Source organism: Ornithorhynchus anatinus, chromosome 3 (genome assembly GCF_004115215.2).
Source record: "Ornithorhynchus anatinus isolate Pmale09 chromosome 3, mOrnAna1.pri.v4, whole genome shotgun sequence".
Lineage (NCBI taxonomy): Eukaryota > Metazoa > Chordata > Mammalia > Monotremata > Ornithorhynchidae > Ornithorhynchus > Ornithorhynchus anatinus.
The window spans coordinates 113,460,238-113,483,977 of record NC_041730.1 but is presented as its reverse complement, the minus strand read 5'-3'; the positions used below and the strand labels follow the sequence as shown (position 1 = coordinate 113,483,977).

General features: G+C 47.0%; 1 protein-coding gene across 1 annotated transcript in view; it reads left to right on the top strand.

Moving 5' to 3' along the window:
* The window catches only part of LOC100681967 (heparan-alpha-glucosaminide N-acetyltransferase-like), a 377,018-nt gene that overhangs the window by 146,236 nt on the left and 207,042 nt on the right, over positions 1–23,740 (top strand). The window contains 1 exon segment of the mRNA XM_029059391.2: positions 22,238–22,320. Within this exon segment, the coding sequence (XP_028915224.1) occupies positions 22,238–22,320 (83 nt within the window).

The following is a 23,740-nucleotide window of genomic DNA, read 5'->3' as shown; positions in this document are numbered from 1 at the left end:
CTGACCAGGGGCGGAGCTGGGATTCGAACCCATGACCTCGGAGTCCCAAGCCCGGGCTCTTTCCACTGAGCCACGCTGCTTCTCTAGCCACAGATGGGGATTAACTGTGAGCCTCACGTGGGACAACCTGATGACCCTGTATCTCCCCCAGCGCTTAGGACAGTGCTCTGCACATAGTAAGCGCTCAACAAATGCCAACGTTATTATTATTATTATTACTAGAAGCTTGGATAGTACAATAAGGCTAGTAGACATATCTCCCTCCTTTCCTCTTCTCCTTCCAAGTCACCCTTGCCCTGGGATCTGTATCCTTTATTCACCCCACCCGCGGTCCCAGAGCGCTTATGTACGTATGTATAACTTTTTAATTACTAATATAATAATTTATAGACTGTAAGCTTGTTGCGGGCAGGGAACGTGTCTACCAACGCTTGTTATATTACGCTCTCCTCAGCGCTTAGTACAGTGATCTGCACAGAGTAAGGGCTCAGTAAGTACAACTGAATGAATGCTCACCGTACACTGTCTCTTTCACAGCACTAATGAACAGACCTTTAAACTCTGTTGCCTTCCCTGTTTGCAATTTATTTTAGTGCCTGTCCACCCCCACTAAATTATAAACTCCTGCCTCCCCCCTTCTAGACCGTAAGCTCGTTGCAGGCAGGGAATGTGTCCGTTTATTGTTGTAGTGTAGTCTCTCAAATGCTTGGTAAGGTGCACCGCACACAGTAAGCGCTCAATAAATACAATTTAATGAATGAATGAAAGAATAAATGAACGAAGAGCACTGTACTAAGTGCTTGAGAGAGTACAATACAATAAGCAGACACATTCCCTGTCCACAGTGAGTTTACAGTCTAGAGGCGGGAGACAGACCTCAGTATGAATAAATAAAATGACAGATATGTACATAAGTGCTGTGGGGCTGGGAGGGGGGAAGAGCAAAGGGAGGAGGTCAGGGTGACACAGAAGGGAGTGGGAGATGAGGAAAAGTGGGGTTTAGTCTGGGAAGGTCTCTTGGAGGAGTTGTGGCTTCACTAAAGCTTTGAGTGGGGGGAAGTAATTGTGGGATTTGAGGAGGGAGGGCGATCCGGATCGTAGGACGTGGGCGAGGGGTCGGCGGTGAGACAGGCAAGATCGAGGCACCGTGAGAAGCTTAGCTAGAGGAGCAAAGTACGCAGGCTGCGTTGCAGACCGAGAGAAGTGAGGAGAGATAGGTGCAGTGCTTTAAAGCCAATGGTGAGGAGTTTTTGTCTGACGCAGAGGTGGATGGGCAACCACTGGAGTTTTTCGAAGGGCGGGGCCACACGTCCTGACCGTTTGTGTAGAAAAATGATGCGGGCAGCAGACTGAAATATGGACTGCAGTGGGGAGAGACGGGAGGCTGGGCGGTCAGCACGGAGGCTGATGCTGTAATCCAGGCGGGATAGGATGAGTGATTTTATTAATGTAGTAGCAGTTTGCATGGAGAGGAGCAGTAATGGCTACGGGGAGAAGGAGAAGAGACGGCGTCTCCAGGAGTGGTGACTTAAGCACCCGCCCTGGTCTCTTTTATCACTCTTTTTTGGGACGTTTCTCTGTGCCAAGGACCCCTGGGGCACCTGGCCCAGTCATTATAGGACCAGACCCACGTTGTAACCCACATGGGTTACTTCCCATCCCCTCAGCACTGTACTCGTCCGCTCAACTGTATATATTTTCATCACCCTATTTATTTTGTTAATGAAATGTACATCGCCTCGATTCTATTTAGTCGCCATTGTTTTTACGAGATGTTCTTCCCCTCGTCTCTATTCATCGCCATCGTTCTCGTCCGTCCGTCTCCCCCGATCAGACCGTGAGCCCGTCAAACGGCGGGGACCGTCTCTATCTGTTGCCGACTTGTTCATTCCAAGCGCTTAGTACAGTGCTCTGCACATAGTAAGCGCTCAATAAATACTATTGAATGAATGAATGAATGAACGAACATGGTTACAATGCCACGGACCTGAGCACACTTAGCTGACACCGGTGTGTGCTTGTTGCTTGATGATGATGGTATTTGTTAAGCACTTACTGTGTGCTAAGCACTGTTCTAAGCACTGGGGTAGATACCAGGTAATCCGGTTGTCCCACGTGGGGCTCCCCGTCTTAATCCCCATTTTACAGATGAGGGAACAGAGGCACAGAGAAGATAAGCGACTTGCCCAAAGTCACAAAACAGACAAGTGAGTCAGGGATTAGAACCCATGACCTCTGACTCCCAAACCTGTGCTCTTTCCACTAAGCCACATTGCTTTTCATGGTTAATTGTTCCTATTAGGTTTGTGGAAGAACCTGGGAAAGTTAAATTAAGTCTAGAGAAGCACATTGCCTAGTAGAAAGACCGTAGGCCTGGGAGTCAGAGGGTTTGGGTTCCGATTTGAGTGGCTCTGCTACTTATTAGAGAAGCAGCGTGGCTCAGTGGCAAGAGCCCGGGCTTGGAAGTCAGAGGTCATGGGTTCGAATCCCGGCTCTGCCACTTGATTCATTCATTCATTCATTCATTCAATAGTATTTATTGAGCGCTTACTATGTGCAGAGCACTGTACTAAGCGCTTGGGATGAACAGGTCGGCAACAGATAGAGACAGTCCCTGCCGTTTGACGGGCTTACAGTCTAATCGGGGGAGACGGACAGACGAGAACAATGGCACTAAACAGCGTCAAGGGGAAGAACATCTCGTAAAAACCGATGGCAACTAAATAGAATCGAGGCGATGTACAATTCATTAACAAAATAAATAGGGTAACGAAAATATATACAGTTGAGCGGATGAGTACGGTGCTGTGGGGATGGGAAGGGAGAGGTGGAGGAGCAGAGGGAAAAGGGGAAAATGAGGCTTTAGCTGCGGAGAGGTAAAGGGGGGATGGCAGAGGGAGTAGAGGGGGAAGAGGAGCTCAGTCTGGGAAGGCCTCTTGGAGGAGGTGATTTTTAAGTAAGGTTTTGAAGAGGGAAAGAGAATCAGTTTGGCGGAGGTGAGGAGGGAGGGCGTTCCGGGACCGCGGGAGGACGTGACCCGGGGGTCGACGGCGGGATGGGCGAGACCGAGGGACGGCGAGGAGGTGGGCGGCAGAGGAGCGGAGCGTGCGGGGTGGGCGGTAGAAAGAGAGAAGGGAGGAGAGGTAGGAAGGGGCAAGGTGATGGAGAGCCTTGAAGCCTCTGTGCCTCAGTTCCCTCATCTGGAAAATGGGGATGAAGACCGTGAGCCTCACGTGGGGCAACCTGATTACCCTGTATCTACCCCAGCGCTTAGAACAGTGCTCTGCACATAGTAAGCGCTTAACCAATACCAACATTATTATGAGCTGTGTGACCTTGGGCAAGTCACTTCACTTCTCCGGGCCTCAGTTCCCTTCACTGCATAATCCCCACTTCCCGCAATTTTTGAGGCAGAAATAAAGGGTTATTTTTATAAGCAGTGATAATGACATGCCCTAGAATAGAAAGAGAAAGGTACTAATGAGTTCATTTTATGGATTCAGCCTCTCTCCAGAGAGAGAGTTTCTTCCCTAAGATGCGAGAATCCAGGATTCATTAATTCATTCATTAATTCATTCATTCATCCAATCTTATTTATTAAGTACATACTGTACTAAACGCTTGGCAAAGTACAATACAACAATAAATAGTGACATTCCCCACCCACAATGAGCTCACAGTCTGAGAAGCAGCGTGGCTCAGTGGAAAGAGCCCGGGCTTGAGAGTCAGAGGGCATGGATTCGAATTCCGGCTCTGCCACTTGGCAGCTGTGTGACTGTGGGCAAGTCACTTCACTTCTCTGGGCCTCAGTTCCCTCATCTGGAAAATGGGGATTAACTGTGAGCCTCACGTGGGACGACCTGATGACCCTGTATCTACCCCAGCGTTTAGAACAGTGCTCTGCACATAGTAAGCGCTTGACAAATACCAACATTATTATTATTATTGTTAGAGGTGGGGAGACAGATATCAATGCAAATAAATAAAATTACAGATAGGTACATAAGTGCTATTGGGATGGCAGGGGACGAGGTGGAGAGCAAAGGGAGAGAGTCAGGGTGATGCAGAGGGGAGTGGGAGATGAGGAAAAGTGGGGCTTAGGCTGGGAAGGCCTCTTGGAGGAGATGTGCCTTCAATAAGGCTTTGACGCGGGGGAGAGTGGTTGTCCGTCGGATCTGTCGGATTAGAAGAGGGAGGGCGTTCCAGATTAGAGGCAGGACTAGGCGGTGAGACAGGCGAGATCAGGGCACAGTTGGAAGGCTCTTTTCTTTCTCCCCTCCTTCCTCCTCCTGCTTTTTTTAAAAAATGGCATTTGTTAAGCGTTTGCTAAATCCCGGGGTAGATGGAAGCTAGTCAGATTTCACTCCATTCATGTCCCACATGGGGCTCACAGTCTTAATTCCCATATTACAAATGAAGTACCTGAGGCACGGAGAAGTTAAGTAACTTATCCAAGGTCACACAACATGCAAATGTTTGCTCCTATTTTATCAGTTTCTTATTTTTTATCCCCTTTTTGCTAAACTTGACTCTTAGATGATCTTGAATAACAGTCCCTTTCCTGTTTTGGAGTTGCAAAAATTATGCAGAAAAGCAGAAGCGTTTAGTCAGTACATACCAGGAAGCTTGCTGCGATTCATTTTTACAAGGAAATGACCAGAAGAACAAAAATTTGGTAAGACGAAAATCCAGCAGCTCATTGCGGTTTTAAATTTTCAAAGATGTGGAAGGTCCACAGAAGGAAGAGTGTGACCTCATGGAAAGAGCATGGGCCTGGGAGTCAGAGGAGCTGAGTTCTAATCGTGACTCCACCACTTACCTGCTGTGTGAACTTGGGCAAGTCATTTAACTTCTCTGTGCCTCAGTTCCCTCACCTGCAAAATGGGGATTCAATCCCTGTACTCCCTCCTCCTTAGAGTGTGAGCCCCGATTATATTGTATCTACCTCAGTGCTTAGTACAGTGCTTGGCATATAGAAAGCTCTTAACAAACACCACAGTTATTATCCTGGCTATGTCACCATTTTTTTCCATGGAGCTCACAGTCTTAATCCCCAATTTACAGATGAAGTCACACTCCCCTGCTGTGTGACCTTGGGCAACTCACCTAACTTCTCTGTGGCTCAGTTACCTCATCTGTAGAATGGAGATCAAATACCTGTTCCCCCTCCTACTTGGACTGTGAGCCCGCTGAATAATAGCGACTGAGTCTGATTATCTTGTATCTACCTCAGTACATAGAACAGCACTTGGTACAAAGTAAAAGCTTAACAAATATTAATATTATTACTACTATTGTGATTAATAAGACACAGCTCTCTGCTTTCTTTGGTACATTCAGCTAAACGCACACACGTATGCACCTCCCCCTCCTCCCCTCTCCCTTCAGATGAGCAATTTAGCAATTTTTGCTCTCTTCTATTATGGGTCCCCTCAACGTCTGCTCAAACATTTAGGTGCAAACTCCTCTGAAAGAAAGTTTAATCTCCAAATGTGTGTTGGGAGGCGAGTCCAGCGCTTTCTGGTCTGTTGGATTTCTCTCTGGGTACGGAAGGCACCGGTGGGTACGTGCCAGACTCCCGCAGCTGTATGTGTTTTGCCGGGATCCATCTGTGGATTATGCAACATACCAAATGCATGATCGAGGGTCTGTCTGTGCCTGGGATGGGATGGAGAGGGAAAGTGATGAATGAGGAAGAAGAGGAGGAGGAGGAAGAAGAAAGAAGGGAGACTGGGGCACACAGTTTCCTTCTCTTCCTTGCAATATATTCCTTTCATCCTTTTCTGATCCCTTCCTCGGCTAAATCCCGAGTGGTGACAGAGTTGCCGAATAATAGAAGAAAATTCAGTCGCTCGGGAGACCTAAGAGGATAAACTTTCATTCGTTCAATTAGTATTTATTGAGTGCTTACTGTTTGCTGAGCACTGCACTAACAGCTTAAAAGAGTTCAGTATAACAACAAACAGACACATTCCCTGCCCACGATGAGCTTACGGTCTAGAGGAGTCTTGTGTGGTCAGGAGGCACGGGCCTTCCTTCTCTTATCTTCTCGGAAATCCTTAGTCTCAACCTCAGGAGATGCTCAAGTCTTGTTAATAATGATACTATTTGTTAAATACATATAATGTGTCAAGCACATTGTAGTAAATGCTGGGCTAGATATAGAATAATCAGATCAGACATAGTTGTGTCCCCCATGGGGCTTAGAGTCTTAAGACTGAGGAAGATCAGATATTTAACTCCATTTTACAAATGAAGAAACTGAGGCACAGAAAATCTAGCCCAATGTCACACATCGCATGGACCTGGGGATCAGAAGGACCTGGGTTGTAATCCTGATTCTGCCTCTTGTCTTGTCTGTTGTGTGACTTCGGGCAAGTCACAACTTCTCTATGCCTCAGTTACCTCTTCTGTGAAATAGGGATTAAGGCTCTGAGCTCCATGTGGGACAGGGGCTGTGTCCAACCCGATTTGCCTATATCCACCTCAGTACCGTGTCTGGCCCTTAACAAATACCATTATTATTATTACTACTACTAGGAATCATATTTATTGAGCATCTACTGTGCGCCAAGCACTGTACTATTAGATAAATGGAAAAGCCAAAATTAGAACCCAGAGCCCCAACTCCCAGGCCACACTGCTTCTCTAAATACCACTATCGAAGGAATTTATTTTCCATAGTCTAATATATCATCTTATATTATTGTGCTTGCCTTCCTACATTGTTGTTGTTTTTTTGAATCTTTCTTTCCGAGTCTGCCCACTGGTTTCCCCCCGCCCCGTTCTGACCCCCGCCTCCTTATTCTTGACTTTGAGACCTTAAGGGCGGGGAATTCCTTCTGAACTATCCTCCAGTGTACCACTGGTAGACGGAAGGTGCCCAGTAAATACTAGCGAGTGCATGACTTTTTAGATAGGCCAAGATTGATATCCCTCGTTTCCCGATCCCGGGTGCCACGGCTCCCCGGAAATGTTAGCGGCCTTAGGATCGGTCCAGCCATCTGCCAGTCAGGGTCAGAACCTATAGGGAGGGTCCTGTGACCTCGGCTCTGGTACAAGAAGTTCCCGGGCAAGGGGTTCTCGGACCACGGGGAAAGGTGGCTCAGTGAGAAGAGCGTGGGCTTCGGAATCAGAGGTCATGGGTTCGACGCCCGGCTCTGCCACTTAGCTGTGTGACTGTGGGCAAGTCACTTCACTTCTCTGTGCCTCCGTTACCTCATCTGTAAAATGGGGATTATCTGTGAGCCTCACGTGGGACAAACTGATTACCCTGTATCTGCCCCAGCGCTTAGAACAGTGCTCTGCACATAGCGCTTAACAAACACCAACGTTATTATTAAGGAAAGGCGAAAATATGTCAGAGAGTGGGTCGGGGGGCACATTCTTTCCCTTATAGAGGTGCGGCAGGGACGGGCTATGCCACCTGGCCTGCCTCAGCCCCGCTGTCTGCTTCACTTCAATCCTATTTCATGAGCGCTTACTGTGTGCCAAGCACTGTACTAAGCTGTCTCTGGTCCTCGCAGCTGTATCCCTCTCTGTCCCATTTTATTAGAGAAGCAGCGTGACTTAGTGGAAAGAAAAACACAGTCCTGGGAGTCAGGAGACCTGGGTTCATTCATTCATTCAATAGTATTTATTGAGCGCTTACTATGTGCAGAGCACCGTACCAAGCGCTTGGAATGGACAAGTCGGCAGCAGATAGAGACGGTCCCTGCCCTTTGACGGGCTTACGGTCTAATCGGGGGAGACGGGCAGACGAGAACAAGGGCAATAAATAGAGTCGAGGGGAAGAACATCTCGTAAAAACAATGGCAACTAAAGAGAATCAGGGTGATGTACATCTCATTAAACAAAATAAAATAAATAGGGTGATGAAGATATATACAGTCGAGCGGACGAGTACAGCGCTGAGGGGAGGGGACGGGACGGAGGAGGAGGAGAGGGAAAGGGGGGAGAAGAGGGTCTAGCTGCGGAGAGGTGAAGGGGGGGTAGAGGGAGCAGAGGGAAAAAGGGGGGGAGCTCAGTCTGGGAAGGCCTCTTGGAGGAGGTGAGCTTTAAGTAGGGATTTGAAGAGGGGAAGAGAATTAGATTGACGGAGGTGAGGAGGGAGGGTTCAAATACCGGCACCACTGCTTGCCTGCTGTGTCATCTTGGACAAGTTACTTACCTTCTCTGTGCCTCAGTTTCTTCATCTGTCAAAGGGGGATTAGTAGACAAGCAGCATGGCTCAGTGGAAAGAACCCAGGCTTGGGAGTCAGAGGTCATGGGTTAGAATCCCGGCTCCGCCGCTTGTCAGCTGTGTGACTGTGGGCAAGTCACTTCACTTCTCTGTGCCTCAGTTGCCTCATCTGTAAAATGGGGATGAAGACCGTGAGCCTCCGGTGGGACAACCGGATGACCCTGTATCTCCCCCAGCGCTTAGAACAGTGCTCTGCACATAGTAAGCGCTTAACAAATACCAACATTATTATTATTGTCCTTGTTCTCTCCCTGTTTTAGACTGTGAGTCCTGTGTGAGACGGGAACTGTGTCTTACCTGACTAAACTTGTATCTATCCCAGTACTTAGTGCTGGACAGGAAATAAGCGCTTACCTGGTATCATAATTATTTAAGGTTTTTTGATTTTCAGCACTACTCCGCATCCCATTCTTCCCCCCAGACTGTAAGCTCATTATGGGCAGGGAACTTGTCTACTAATTCTGTTGTATCATACTCTCCCAAGTGTTTAATACAGCGCTCTGCACATAGTAAATGCTCCATAAAGACTACTGATTGATTGATTGCCCTTTCCCTTCCCCCAGCTGGTTAAGGGATACAATTTCTCCCCCCAGCCAGCTGTGAGAGATGCGTGGGTGCCTACTGACATTCTCAGAGGACGGTTTCCTCTTCGATCCTGTCAGCAACCGGGGTAGATGTGAGCTAATCAGGTTGGACACAGTCCCTGTCCCACGTAGGGCTCACAGTCTTAATCCCCATTTTACAGTTGAGGAAACCAAGGCCCAGAGAAGTGAAGTGACTTCCCCGAGGTCACACAGCAGACAAGCGGCAGAGCCGGGATTAGAACTCAGGTCCTCTGACTCTCGGGCCTGTGCTTCTAATTGTTCACAAAGGCAGCGGAGCCCAAGCGGGGAGATTATTCCCTGACCTTTCAAAATGTCCTGCCACTGAAACCTCACTACCAGAGGCCTCGTCCTCTGTTCTCCACAGGACAATCCAACAACATCATCATCATCATCATCACCACCATCATTATCGTGGTACTTAAACATTTACTATGTGCCGAGCCCTGTACTGATCAGGTCAAACATTGTCCCTGCCCGACACTGAGCTCACAGTCTGAGTAGGATAGGAGGAGAGGTATCATCATCATCACCATTCATTCATTTAATCGTATTTATTGAGCACTTACAGTGAGCAGAGCAATGTATTTTTTATCATCCTCTAGGCTATAATAATAATAATGTTGGTATTCGTTAAGCGCTTACTATGTGCCGAGCACCGTTCTAAGCGCTGGGGTAGACACAGGGGAATCAGGTTGTCCCACGTGGGGCTCACAGTCTTAATCCCCGTTTTACAGATGAGGTAACTGAGGCACCGAGAAGTGAAGTGACTCGCCCAAAGTCACACAGCCGACAAGTGGCCGAGCCGGGATTCGAACCCATGACCTCTGACTTCAGAGCCCATGCTCTTTCCACTGAGCCACGCTGCTTCACAAGCTTCACAAGCTTGCTGTGGGCAGAGAACATGTCTGTCGATTCTCAGAGAACCAGTTCGGCCTCGTGAAAATAATGGTGATAATAACTGTGGTATTTGTTAGTGCATGGTCCTGAGAGTCACAGAGACTTGGGTTCTAATCCTGGCTCTGCCACTTGTCTGTTGTGTGACCTTGGGCTAGTTACTTAACTTCCCTCTGCCTCAGCTGTCTCATCTGGAAACTGGGGATTGAGACTGTGAGCCCCATGTGGGACCTGGACCGTGTCCAACTTGATTATCTCGTATCTACCCCAAAACCTACTACAGTGCCTGGCACATAGTAAGTCCTTAACAAATATTAAAAGAAGCAAATATTCAGAGAAGCAGCGTGGCTCAGTGGAAAGAGCCCGGGCTTGGGAGTCAGAGGTCATGGGTTCGAACTCCGCCTCTGCCACTTGTCAGCTGTGTGACTGTGGACGAGTCACTTCCCATCTCTGTGCCTCAGTGACCTCATCTGTAAAATGGGGATGAAGACTGTGAGCCTCCCGTGGAACAACCGGATGACCCTGTATCTCCCCCAGCGCTTAGAACAGTGCTCTGCACATAGTAAGCGCTTCACAAATACCAACATTATTATTATTATCCTTGTTCTCTCCCTGTTTTAGACTATGAGTCCTGTGTGAGACAGGGACTGTGTCTTACCTGACTAAACTTGTATCTATCCCAGCACTTAGTGCTGGACACGAAATAAGCACTTATTACCCTGTATACCCCAGCACTTAGAACAGTGCTCTGCACATAGTAAGCGCTTAACAAATATCAACATTATTATTATTATTATTATTATTAATAAAACAAAAGAACCTCTGTTCTATTGTATTTTCCCAAGTGCTTTGTAAGGTTCTCTGCACACAGTAAACACTCAATAAATACAATTGATTGATTGATTATCAATCATCATCATCAATTATCATCAATCATCTCCGAAGAGATTTGGGGAGACTCTTCCAGATAAATTTGTAAAGAGTTTACGTATCCCAAGCTGATTTGCATCATCATTCTTCTGTCTGCCTGGCAGTGTCCACGGCCCTCTGTAGCATGTAATATGTGTTCTGTCACAAGTAAAGGAGAAGGAAAATCAGTCAATCGATCACTGGTATTTATTGAGAACTTACTGTGCGCCAAGCACTGTACTAAGCACTCAGGAGTGTTGGTAGACAGATTCCCTGCCCACAGTTGAGCTTACAGTCTAGAGGGGATAGATGGCCTTCTTTTATTGTGCCTTTGTCCCCAAGCCCAGACTTGACTGACTCAACTGGACACTCACACTAACTCTCCTAGCTGTGCTCATTCGCTCTCCCGAGAATCAAGCGCAGCTCGATGGTAGCACGGGGAGCCCATAAACCCCTTCTCAGAACAAGGCTTTTTGTTTCACTCCTCTCCCGTCTTCAGCTTCGAACATTTATTACTTTTTAATGTCTTCAGCGCCCCAAGTTCCTACAGGGAACATTGCAAAAGGAATTTGTGCGGCAGATTGACAGCCACCTATAAAATGACACCGAAAACTGATAATGAGGGAGAGAAGGAGGAGAATGCTCTTCTTTCTCTGCCTAGAGAATTTTTCTCTTCTGAGCTGTCTGCCGAGCTTGGAAGTACAATTCAGGAGTCAGCGCTTCCCTCACTCAATCAAAGCTTTGTCGACGGCAAGGGCTTCTTGACAAGGGTAAAAAAAAAAAATGTGGCTAGCGTGTTTTGATTATTGGAACCAGTTCCGGTTTCCCAGGGCAGCAGCTGTGATCAGGTGGCTCTGGTTATGCTAATTTGCTATGACACAGAGGCCTGGGTAATACATGACATAATGGTGCAGACCTCCATTCACAGAAACTCTCATGGAAAGATGTCTTAGGTCATTGCTTTGTCCCCATAAGGCCCCAGGCGGGCTTACTCTGTTTTCTCCAAAAGCTTCCAGTTCCAAAAGACCCACTCCGTGAGGCTTCTAGCACTTTCTTGTGGAGACGGGTTTTGCCGGAAGCAAAGCGTTCCTATCTCTCTTCCTCGCTTTTCCTTTGGGGTACTCAATTGATCAATCAATCTTATTTATTGAGAGCTTACTGCGTGCAGACTACTAAGTGCTTGGGAGAGTATAAGAGAACAGAGGTGTTAGACATGTTCCCTGCCCACGACGAGTTTATGATCCATCTCAGCTTCTTCGTTCCGCTCCTTGAACCGTAGTGGATTTTTCCTCTCCCAGTGCCCGGCTTCGTAGACGTACAAGGTGAAGTCCTTGTATCGTTGAAGTCCTTGTACTCTGTTGTGGGCTTGGGTGAATACAGATACAAAAGCTTATTTCTCACCCTTCATCGTAGGGAAGCGGCATGGCCTAGTGGACCTGGAAGTCAGAAGGACCCGGATTCTAATCCGGGCTCTGCCGCTTGTCTGCTGTGTGACCTTGGGCAAGTCACCTACCTTCTCTGGGCCTCATTTACCTCATCTGTAAAATAGGGTTCAAGACTGTGAGCCCGACGTGGGACAGGGATTGCATCCAACTTGATTAGCTTATATCTACGCCAGCGCTTAAAGCAGTGTTCAACACATAGTAAGCGCTTAACAAATGCCACTGTTATTATCTGCATGGATCAGTCTTGACCAAAACTGATCAAGAGGAGCGATGAGCAGAATCTTCCCTGTCAATTGGCTGAGAACAAGCAGCGCGTACGTCAGCTTCCGGTTACTGCTTACTAAACCCCGTACCCTGTCTGGACCTAGTGGCAGTAATTCACTTTAGGAGCCATTTCTATTATCAATGAATCATCTCTTTTTTATTAGAAGAGGAATCAGCAGGCATGCCAACTCTCCGAGTCCTCACACATTAAAGAAATTTATCGTGAAGATGCATCCTTTTCCACTGAAAGATATACAGTCCTGGGATACTCCTTTCAAAGCAGACGAACGGCTTACTGAAAAGTCTGCAGACTCAGAGGCCCTAACCCTCTCCAAAATATAGCAAGTGCAGCACTATTATCCTCGGAATTGAACCCTGGTACTCGAAATGAAACTTGGGCCGGACCCACGTGAACACTCCTGTTTTACTTTTCTGAAGAGGACAGAGTTTCAAAAGATGGACTTAAACAGTAATAGGATGGATTAAGGTTAGACATTAAAAAGAACTTACTGACCGTAGGCTTGCACAAGGGAAGTTGTGGCGTCTCCTTCCCTGACTGTTCTTAAGGGAAGGCAGTGGCTTTCTTGAGGTCGTTAAATTCAGTCCCGCCCCGAGGCAGGGGGTGAACTATGTGGTCTCTCCATGGGAGTGAAAACTGGTTCTCTGGCCACTTTAGGGTACGTTATTATTATTATTGTAGGTACTATTATTCTCATTATGGTATTTAAGTGCTTACTTTGTGTCAAGCACTGTTCCAAGCACTGAGATATAAGATAATCAGGTCAGACACGGTCTCTCTCCTACACTGTGTTCACAATCTAAGTAGGAGGGCGTAGGTGAATTGAATTCCCATTTTACAGATGAGGTAACAGACACGGAGAAGTTAAGGGACTTGCCCAAGGTCCCACAGGAGACAGGTGGCAAGAGCTGGGATTAGAACCCAGGTTGTCTGATTTCTAGATCTGTGCTTTTTCCGGTAGACCATGCTCCTTCTCACTTAGGTGTGTCCCAGTGGTGAATTTTATAAAGGTAGGAGTTGCTAGGGTGCAGATGTCCAAGACTCATTATTTTCCTTTCTGCAAATTTGACAGATGTTCTCCTCCCCAGGTGTGCTTTTACCCTAACAATACTAATTAGGATCGTATTTATTAGGTGCTTACTGAGTGTCAAGTACTGGGCTAATTTCTGTGGTAGGTACAGTGCAGTTAAAATTCGACCTAGTCCCTGTCCGTCTTGGGGTGCTCACAGTCTAAGGAAGAGGGAGAACAGATGTTGAATCTCCTTTTACAAATGAGGAAACTGAGGCACAGGGAAACGTGGTGACCTGCTCAAGGTCACACGGGAAGCTAGTGGCAGAGCCGGAATTAGAACCTGGGTCGTCTCGCCTCCCAGCTCTGAGCTCTTTCCACTAAGCCTTGCTGCTTCTTCAGTGAATTATTACCCGGTTCCTCTAAACTGCGAGTCCCCAATCCCTGAATTATTACCCAGTTTCTCTTTAAACTGTGAGTCCCCGATCCTTGAATTATTACCCAGTTCATCTCCCCATCCTTTCACCTTAAATCCCATTCAGCTCTTATCTGGGCAAACTCAGCCTTAATAATAATAATAATGTTGGTATTTGTTAAGCGCTTACTATGTGCAGAGCACCGTTCTAAGCGCTGGGGTAGACACAGGGGAATCAGGTGGTCCCACGTGGGGCTCACAGTCTTAATCCCTATTTTACAGATGAGGGAACTGAGGCCCAGAGAAGGTAAGTGACTTGCCCACAGTCACACAGCTGATAAGTGGCAGAGCTGGGATTTTAAACCTGACTGGCCTCCACCTAGCTGTGCCCCAGTGGTGACTGAATCCTTGAGCTCTGGGTTCAGTTCCCTTAGTTGCAGACAAGGACAGCAGTCAGCCGGATCGCTGGGGCAGAATGAGAGGGTTTTACGGGAAGGTCATCTCAATGTTTCCCTCCAGCATTTCGATCCTAAGACTTGAGCCTGAATTAGTGCCAGCTGCCATCTCCCTTTGCCAGCCGGCAGGGATGGCAGTAAAGGCAAATGCTGCTAATGCTGATTAATTGCAGCTGGCAAGAGTTTTTCAACTAAGCGCCGCCCACAGTCAGACAGGGGGGAAACGAAATGAAGGCCGCGGCGAGCGACCGACGACAAATATTCTCTCGGGGAGAGAAGGACGTTTTAAGCAAACTTTCCCAGTGATCCCAGGGACCTTGGTCGAGCTAATGGAATGCAGAGTTGTGGTATCCTTCCCTGTCGATCAGGCTAAGTGCGCCTGTCTCCATCTTGTCTTTGCTATGATGGCATTAGGCTCATGGACTCCGTAGCAAACTTTTTTTTTGGGGTGAGAGGTCTTTTAATTAAAGCGAATGCACAATTAGAACAAAGATATATCTCCCCCTGCCCCAAACTAACCCAGGACAAATTGGTCTACATGCCTTCCTTCTAGAATTCTCTCTGATATATGCCTATTTTGTTCTTTGGCCTCCCAACTGCAGTACATTAGATTCCATAATAAATAATGTGCCAAAGCAGTACCTCTTTATAACACTGTAAATGCTCGGCTCCCAAGGACAGTGAGCTAATAAACTATAAAAAGCGGGTGGGTCCCTGCTGGCATGTTCAGCTCCCCTAAGATACCCTGGGCTTTGTTTTCCTTACTAAGGGTAAAGGTTTTTCTCTTGAGATGCAAACAGCTAAGATAACGTGGGAGAATTGAATAAGCTACTCCCAGGGAGCAGGAGCAGTTGTCTAAAGAGGGCAAGAAGAAAGGCTCATCGGATATGTTCTTTGCCAGTCTGGGTAAATGTAATGGAGAAATTCATCTTTCACAGGTGATGTAGGGGTTTTTTGTCTGGACCGTGCTTATAGTTACGGTATTGATTAAGCACCTGTTGTATGTTGGGGAAAACACAGTGGTGAGAATTAGCCACGGTTCCCGGTCTCCAAGGGGTTTACAGTCTAAGAACAGGGGCTTCTTCTTGTTCTTCCCCTCCTCTTCCTCCTCCTTCTCCTGCTCCTCCCCCTCCTCTTCCTCCATCTCCCCTCTCCTTCTCCTTTTAGATGTTCGGGCAGCAGACCAAAACCTGAGCTGCAATCCCTACCTTCAAGGAATTAAAAAAAAAAAAAAATGTTGGTATTTGTTAAGTGCTTACTATGTGTAGAGCACTGTTCTAAGCGCTGGGGTAGACACAGGGGAATCAGGTTGTCCCACGTGGGGCTCACAGTCTTCATCCCCATTTTACAGATGAGGGAACTGAGGCACAGAGAAGTTAAGTGAATTGCCCACAGTCACACAACTGACAAGTGGCAGAGCTGGGATTCGAACTCATGACCTCTGACTCCAAAGCCCATGCTCTTTCCACTGAGCCACGCTGCTTCTCACTCTGAGAGAGACATAAATTGCTGAGTATACTCTAGATTGAAGCGTGGCTCAGTGGAAAGAGTCAGGGCTTGGGAGTCAGAGGTCATGGGTTCTAATCCCAGCTCCGCCGCTTGCCAGCTGTGTGACTTTGGGCAAGTCACTTTACTTCTCTGTGCCTCGGTTACCTCATCTGTAAAATGGGGATAAAACCGTGAGCCCCACGAGGGACGACCTGATCACCTTGTATCCCCCCAGCGCTTAGACCAGTGCTCTGCACATAGTAAGCGCTCAACAAATACCAACATTATTATTAAACCCAAGTAGATAATCGATGTCAAATAAATGAACGGGCGATGACATAAGAAACAGCTGTAGGGATAGTGTGACTGGGGTGCTGAGCCAATGATCAGGGAATTCCTTAGAGAGGAGGTAAGTTTTCGTAGGCAATAACAAAATAAGCAGTTTAGATAACAGCATATAACATTTAACTGCTGTCTTTCCTCTGACCCCAGTTTCAGAATCACACCCTATTTGCCTTTTGCCAATTGGAGTAGCATAAAACAAAGAAATCAAGGAACAATCAATCGTATTTATTGAGCGCTTACCATGTGCAGAAAACTGTAGTAAGCATTTAGGAGAGTACAATACAACAGAATTAGCAGACGTTCTCCATCCATAACAAGTTTACAGTCTAAAGGAACAAGGATGCTCTACAGGGGTTTTTTTTTGGTCTTTTTTTCAAGAAAAGAAATCCAAAAGTTAATGAAGATTTTTGAGCTTTTACTTACCTATTTTATAGCAGAAGAATTTTTGTGTATCTAAATGTCTTTTTTCTGATGGGGTTTTAAACTGCCTTCAATTCCTCACCTAATACTCTGAGATCGCACTAAAAGATATTTATGTAGGATGATTTGGATTTTCATAAGATTGAATAAAGCGCATGATTACAGACTCGGTTTAGGTCCTTTGAGTTCCTCAGAATTAAAGGGATGGAAGGAAAGAGTTGAGAGGAAGAAAAGATTAAGAAAAAAAAAAATTCAAAGCAGAGAGACAGAGAGGATGTGTTTAGTCCTAAATCTGTTCCAGAAATTGACCCTAAAGAGCTCTGTTCCCTGCTATCATTCTGGAGTCGGGATGTGATGTTTTTTAAGCAGCCATTTGAGGATCTTAAAGTAAATTAGCAAAAGAGCTTTCAATAACGGTAATTAAAGATGAGACAATTACCCAGACAAGGAGCCCTTAATTCCCTGGGATTAGAAAGAATGGCTGAAAATAAAATCCATCTCCTGCAGGCCTGCAGAGTCTCCTTGTTTTCTCACCTCTGGAGTGCCTCCCCTTCCCAACCCTCATCCTCCCTGGCTCCTGGGTCTGGGACCATGTGGCCGACAGCTGGTCTGGGTCACTTAAGAACCGGTGACTTAAGAACCAGTCACTTAAGAACCATCAGTCACCTCCTCTGAGCCCAGGCGTCCTGTTTCCCCTAGCTCTAGTCTCAGGAGGCTTTCTTGGGAGAAAGGGGCTGGAGTCAGGGCCGGGCCTCAGAGGAAATGCAGTGAGTCTCAGAGCCGCTGCAGTCTGCAGGCGCACAGATAACTTCTCCGATCGGTCACCCGGAGCTTAAAAGCACCACGTCTTGCCAAGGAAAGAGGCAGCTATCTTCAATCTGGCATCTGAAAATGACAAAGAGATCTATCAAGCAGAATTAGGGGAGCAGTTCCTTCCTGTTCTGTTTAGCTTGGTAATTTAATCGGAGCTAAACCAGAGGCCTGGCTCCGGGAGAGGCGCTCTCGCAAATCTAATGAGTCCTCGCTCCCGCGATCAGCATGCAAACATTAACATGTAAACTTCCTCCCCACGGAGGGATGGAAGGACAGATTGCCAGTGACAAGCCGGGTTTATTGACGGACTTGAACTCTGAGATGGGGGTGATGAGGGCCCATCTAGGCCTTTGGCAGGCCGATCTGTTTTCTCAATTCTCTCTCCTTCTGCCTCTCCGTCGTCTCCCCTCCGACAGTCTGCCCCCTTCCCCTCTTCCCCCGAACCCCTAGTTCCCCAATCCCAGAGCAATAGGGGTTCGGTGGTCTGTGTTCAATGAGGAATAGATTCTCTAATGCATTGGGTGATTTTTGTGAAGAAGCCCCAGAAGCCCTTTTTAGCATTTGCTCTACAGAGTAGATATTCATGGTTTATTTACTGGTCCCATTGATTTTCCTTTTTCTGTTTTTTTCAATCCCCCTCCCTTTTGCTACTCTTCTCTGAGTTCAGACAAAAGAGAAGTGAAGCGGACCATCCCTACCCATTAAGATGGATGTCACCCATCACCTGGTTACTCCCAGGATCCAGTAGCCGTTTTTTTTTATGGTATTTGTTACGTGTTTCTGTTTACAAGGCATTATACTAAGTGCTGAGGTGTAGACATAAGGTAATCAAGTTGGACACAGTCCATGCCCTACATGGGGCACACAATCTTAATCCCTATTTTACAGATGAGGTGATTGTGGCACAGAGAATTTAAGCAGTTTGCTCGAGGTGGCACAGCAGATAAGTGGCGGAACTGGAATTAGAACCCAGGTCCCACTGCCTCCCAGGCCTGTGCTCTATCCGGTAGGCTATGCCGCTTCTCTAACGCCCAAGATATTAGTCCAAGACAACAAAAAATGAACTGAACTTAGTGTTGTTTATGATCTTACACCAGTCTATTCGCTCTCCCTTCTGCATCGCTTAGGCACTTGGATTTGTACCCCTTAAACACCTCAAGTAAGTGTAAAACACTTAAACACTTCAACACTTCATAGTAAGCGCTTAACAAATACCAATATTATTATTCAATAATAATACTAATAATGTTGGTATTTGTTAAGCACTTACTATGTGCAGAGCACTGTTCTAAGTGCTGGGGGAGATACAGGGTCATCAGGTCATCCCACGTGAGGCTCACAGTTAATCCCCATTTTCCAGATGAGGTAACTGAGGCACCGAGAAGTGAAGCGACTTGCCCACGGTCACACAGCTGACAAGTGGCAGAGCCGGGAGTCGAACTCATGACCCTGACTCCGAAGCCCGGGCTCCTTCCACTGAGCCATGCAAGGCCTCCTCAGCTCTACAGTACTTACGAACATATCCTTTCGCCCTGCCGTTTCCCCTATCTGTAATTTATATTAATGTCTATCTCCTCATTTAGACCGTAAGCTCTGTGTGGAATGGGATCTTGGCTACCAACTCTATTATTACTCTCTCCCCAACACTTAGTACAGTGCTCTGCGCACAGTGAGCGCTCAGTAAATACTGAGCTGAGGGACTGACTGAAGGGAAGCAATGACACTTGGGTAGAGGGCAGACGGCGGGAGCGGCCATGGTGTTAGGAGGTGCCCGACCGGGTGACCTCGTGGAGAAAGGACTGGAGTGCCTTTGAGACCTGGTTGGCCTAGTGGATAGAGCAAGGGCCTGGGAGTCAGAAGGACTTGAGTTCATTCATTAAATTGTATTTACTGAACACTCACTGTGTGTAGAGAGTACAATACAACAATAAGCAGACTCATTCCCTGCCTACAGCGAGCTTACAGTCTAGAGAGGGAGACAGATCCCTATTGGCTCAGTGGAAAGAGCCCGGGCTTGGGAGTCAGAGGTCGTGGGTTCGACTCCCGGCTCTGCCCCTTGTCAGCTGTGTGACTGTGGGCAAGTCACTTCACTTCTCTGTGCCTCAGTTACCTCATCTGTAAAATGGGGATTAACTGGGAGCCTCACATGGGACAACCTGATTACTCTGTATCTACCCCAGCTCTTAGAACAGTGCTCTCTTCTCCTCTTCAAACCCTACTTAAAGCTCACCTCCTCCAAGAGGCCTTCCCGGACTGAGCTCCCCCTTTTCCCTCTGCCCCCCTCTGCTCACCCTCTACCCCCCTTCACTCAGTTCCCTCATCTGTAAAATGGGGATTAAGACTGTGAGCCCCACGTGGGACAGCCTGATTCCCCTATGTCTACCCCAGTGCTTAGAACAGTGCTCGGCACATAGTAAGCGCTTAACAAATACCAACATTATTATTATTATTATTATTATTATTATTATTATTCTCCTCAGCTAAGCCCTCTCTTCCCCCCTTTCCCTCTGCTCCTCCCCCTCTCCCTTCCCCTCCCCTCAGAACTGTACTCCTCGGCTCAACTGTATATATCTTTATTACCCTATTTATTTTGTTAATGAGCTGTACATCACCTTGATTCTATTTATTTGCTATTGTCTTAATGAGATGTTCATCCTCTCGATTCTATTTATTGCTATTGTTCTTGTCTGTCCGTTTCCCCCGATTAGACCGCAAGCCCGTCAAAGGGCAGGGACTGTCTCTATCTGTTGCCTATTTATACATTCCAAGCGCTTAGTATAGTGCTCTGCACATAGTAAGCACTCAATAAATACTATTGAATGAATGAATGAATGCTCTGCACATAGTAAGCGCTTAACAAATACCAACATTATATCACTTGTCAGCTGTGTGACTGTGGGCAAGTCACTTAACTTCTCTGTGCCTCAGTTACCTCATCTGTAAAATGGGGATTAACTGTGAGCCTCCCGTGGGACAACCTGATTCCCCTGTATCTACCCCAGCGCTTAGAACAGTGCTCGGCACGTAGTAAGCGCTTAACAAATACCAACATTATTATTATTATTATTATTATTAATATAACTAAATTACAGTTCTAATCCCAGCTCCTCCACTTATCTGCTGTGAGACCTCGGGCAGGTTACTTCACTTTTCCGAGCCTCAGTTACCTCATCTGTAAAATGAGGATTGAGACTGGGAGATCCTTGTGGGACGTGGACTGTGTCCAATCTGATTAGTTTATAACTACCTCAGCGCTTAGTACAGTGCCTGGCACACAGGAAGGACTTAACAGATACCGCAAAACCCCCACAAAAATTAAAAAGAAACAAGTGTTGGTCTCCTAGTAGCTTGGTGGGGGTTAAAGTAGAGCCCCATCCATAAGAGATAAGATTCTTTAGGCCTCCCTCTGCCTCTCCATGGCTAAGTTTTTCCCCAACTCTTTTGTCATTCCTGATGCGTCTCTGAGGACTTTCCCCCCAGCTATTCTGCCGCTCCTCCCTGCCGAATTCCCACCTGTTTACTTTTTCCCAGCACTTAGAACAATGCTCTGCACACAGTAATAAATACTATTTAATACTACTATTATTCCGACTACTCCAGGGAAGCTGCAGGGCAGATGTGCATTGATCTGAAACCCCTGACCGTGCACAGATGTTTCCGATAAGAAACCGACTTCCTCCCTGAATTGGCAGATTTATGTAGAAACAATGTGAACAGTGTCCCCGGATTTACTGGAAAAATGTGGTAGCCGGATCCTAGTGAAGAAATCATCTTGTCAGAAGGGCGGGCTCGTGAGAGTTCTATTCCCAGCTCAGCCAGGGCTGATCATCACTTCATCTTCTCCTCTGCCTCCTGGGCCTTTGAATACTGAAAATGGAAAGAGTCATGTAGTGTGCTGGAAAGACTATGGAGTCAGGAGACCCGAGATCTAATTCCACCTCTCCCACTGGCCTGCTGGGTGACCTCGGATAAGTCGCTTAACCTCTAAGGGCCTCAGTTTGTCATCTGTAAAATGGAAATGGCAGAGCTGCCCTCCTTTCTTATATTGTGAGCCCCATCAGGGACAGGGGCCGTCTCTGACCTGATGATTTTGTATAGATCTGAGCACTTAGCACATAGCAAGTGTTTTAATAAATACCATGATTATTGAATGAAAACAGCCCAAAGCTGACCTTGGGCAGGTGAGGAAGATGATGATGACGACGACGACCAGCAGCAACATGACAGTAGAAAGAGCCGCGGCTTGGGAGGCGGAGGTCATGGGTTCGAATCCCAGCTCTGCCACTTGTCAGCTGTGTGACTTTGGGCAAGTCACTTCACTTCTCTGTGCCTCAGTTACCTCATCTGCCCCACGTGAGGCGACCTGATAATCTTGTATCTAGCCCGGCGCTTAGAGCAGTGCTTGGCACATAGTAAGCGCTTAACAAATACCATCATCATTATTATTATTATTCTCTGTGCCACAGTTACCTCATCTGTAAAACAGGGATTGAGATTGTGAGCCCCACATGGGACAGAGACTGTATCCCACTTGATTTGCCTATATAATAATGTTGGTATTTGTTAAGCGCTTACTATGTGCAGTGCACTGTTCTAAGTGCTGGGGTAGATACAGGAAATCAGGTTGTTCCACGTGGGCTCACAGTCTTCATCCCCATTTTACCGATGAGGTAACTGAGGCCCAGAGAAGTGAAGTGACTTGCTCACAGTCACGCAGCTGACAAGTGGCCGAGCCGGGATTCGAACCCATGACCTCTGACTCCCAAGCCCATGCTCTTTCCACTGAGCCACGCTGCTTCTCTGTACAGTGCGTAGCACATAGTAAGTACTTAACACATGCCATAATAATTATTCTTCTTATGATGATGGCGATGACTATTATTGCATTATTTTTGTCTTCTGTTTTTCTTTCAGGCGATTGATTCAGAGTCCGATATAGAAGTTTCGGCAGAAAAGCCTAAGAAGAAAAGACTTCTTTCTCTGGACACATTCAGAGGGTAAACATTTTCCAATGAAACTATCTGTTAGAGATTTAGAATGGAGAGCCAGTGTTAACCTCAGAGACTGTGAACAGTGGGTGGCTCAGGTACAGTCCGGCGAAGCTGTAGATTTCTACAGTGCAATGTGGATCTATCGAGGCCGACATTCATTTGTTATTGGGATAGAAGAATATACAGAAGCAGCGTGGCTCAGTGGAAAGAGCACGGGCTTTGGAGTCAGAGGTCATGGGTCCGAATCCCGGCTCGGCCACTTGTCAGCTGGCTGATTTCGGGCGAGTCACTTAACTTCTCGGTACCTCAGTTACCTCATCTGGAAAATGGGAATTAAGACTGTGAGCCCCACGTGGGACAACCTGATTCCCCTGGGTCTACCCCAGCGCTTAGAACGGTGCTCGGCACATCGTAAGCGCTTAACAAATACCAACATTATTATTATTAGTAGTAGTATGGCGAACCCTGCTTCTAGGAGAAACTTTGAAAGACCAACAAGATAAAAATGAAGGGATAAATGGCTTTGGTAATGGCAGGATTCTGAGCACCTTCCTGAGGCCTGTGAGACTGGTTAATAATAATAATAATGTTGGTATTTGTTAAGCGCTTACTATGTGCCGAGCACTGTTCTAAGCGCTGGGGTAGATGCAGGGTAATCGGGTCGTCCCGCGTGGGGCTCACAGTTAATCCCCATTTTCCAGATGAGGGAACTGAGGCCCAGAGAAGTGAAGTGACTTGCCCACAGTCACACAGCTGACAAGTGGCAGAGCCAGGAGGCGAATTCATGACCTCTGACTCCCAAGCCGGTGCTCTTTCCACTGAGCCACGCTGCTTCTCTGGTTGAAACAGCTGCAGGTCCTGTGACTATAGATTTTTCCACCTGCCCGGTCTGTAGGCGTCAGCATTAAAAACAATAAGTGATGTTGCAAATTCACCTCAGAAGTAAGCAATTATTCAGATGCCCCGCTTGGGGTGCTTAGGTAAAATAAAGCCCGATCTGTGTGGGCCCCAGCGCCCGATCCTGTAAGATCAGCTCTAGACTGTAAGCTTGTCTATAGACTGTAAACTTATGTGGGCAGGGGATGTGTCTGTGTATTGTTTTATTGTGCGCTCCCAAACGCTTAGTACAGTGTTCCGCACACAATAAGCGCTAAATCAGTACGATTGACTACCCGCCCAAGAGGTTTAATAATAACGTTGGTATTTGTTAAGCGCTTACTATGTGCAGAGCACTGTTCTAAGTGCTGGGGGAGATACAGGGTGATCAGGTTGTCCCACGTGAAGCTCCCAGTTAATCCCCATTATACAGATGAGGTAACTGAGGCACAGAGAAGTGAAGTGACTTGCCCACAGTCACACAGCTGACAAGGGGCAGAGCCGGGAGTCGAACCCATGACCCCTGACTCCCAAGCCCGGGCTCTTTCCA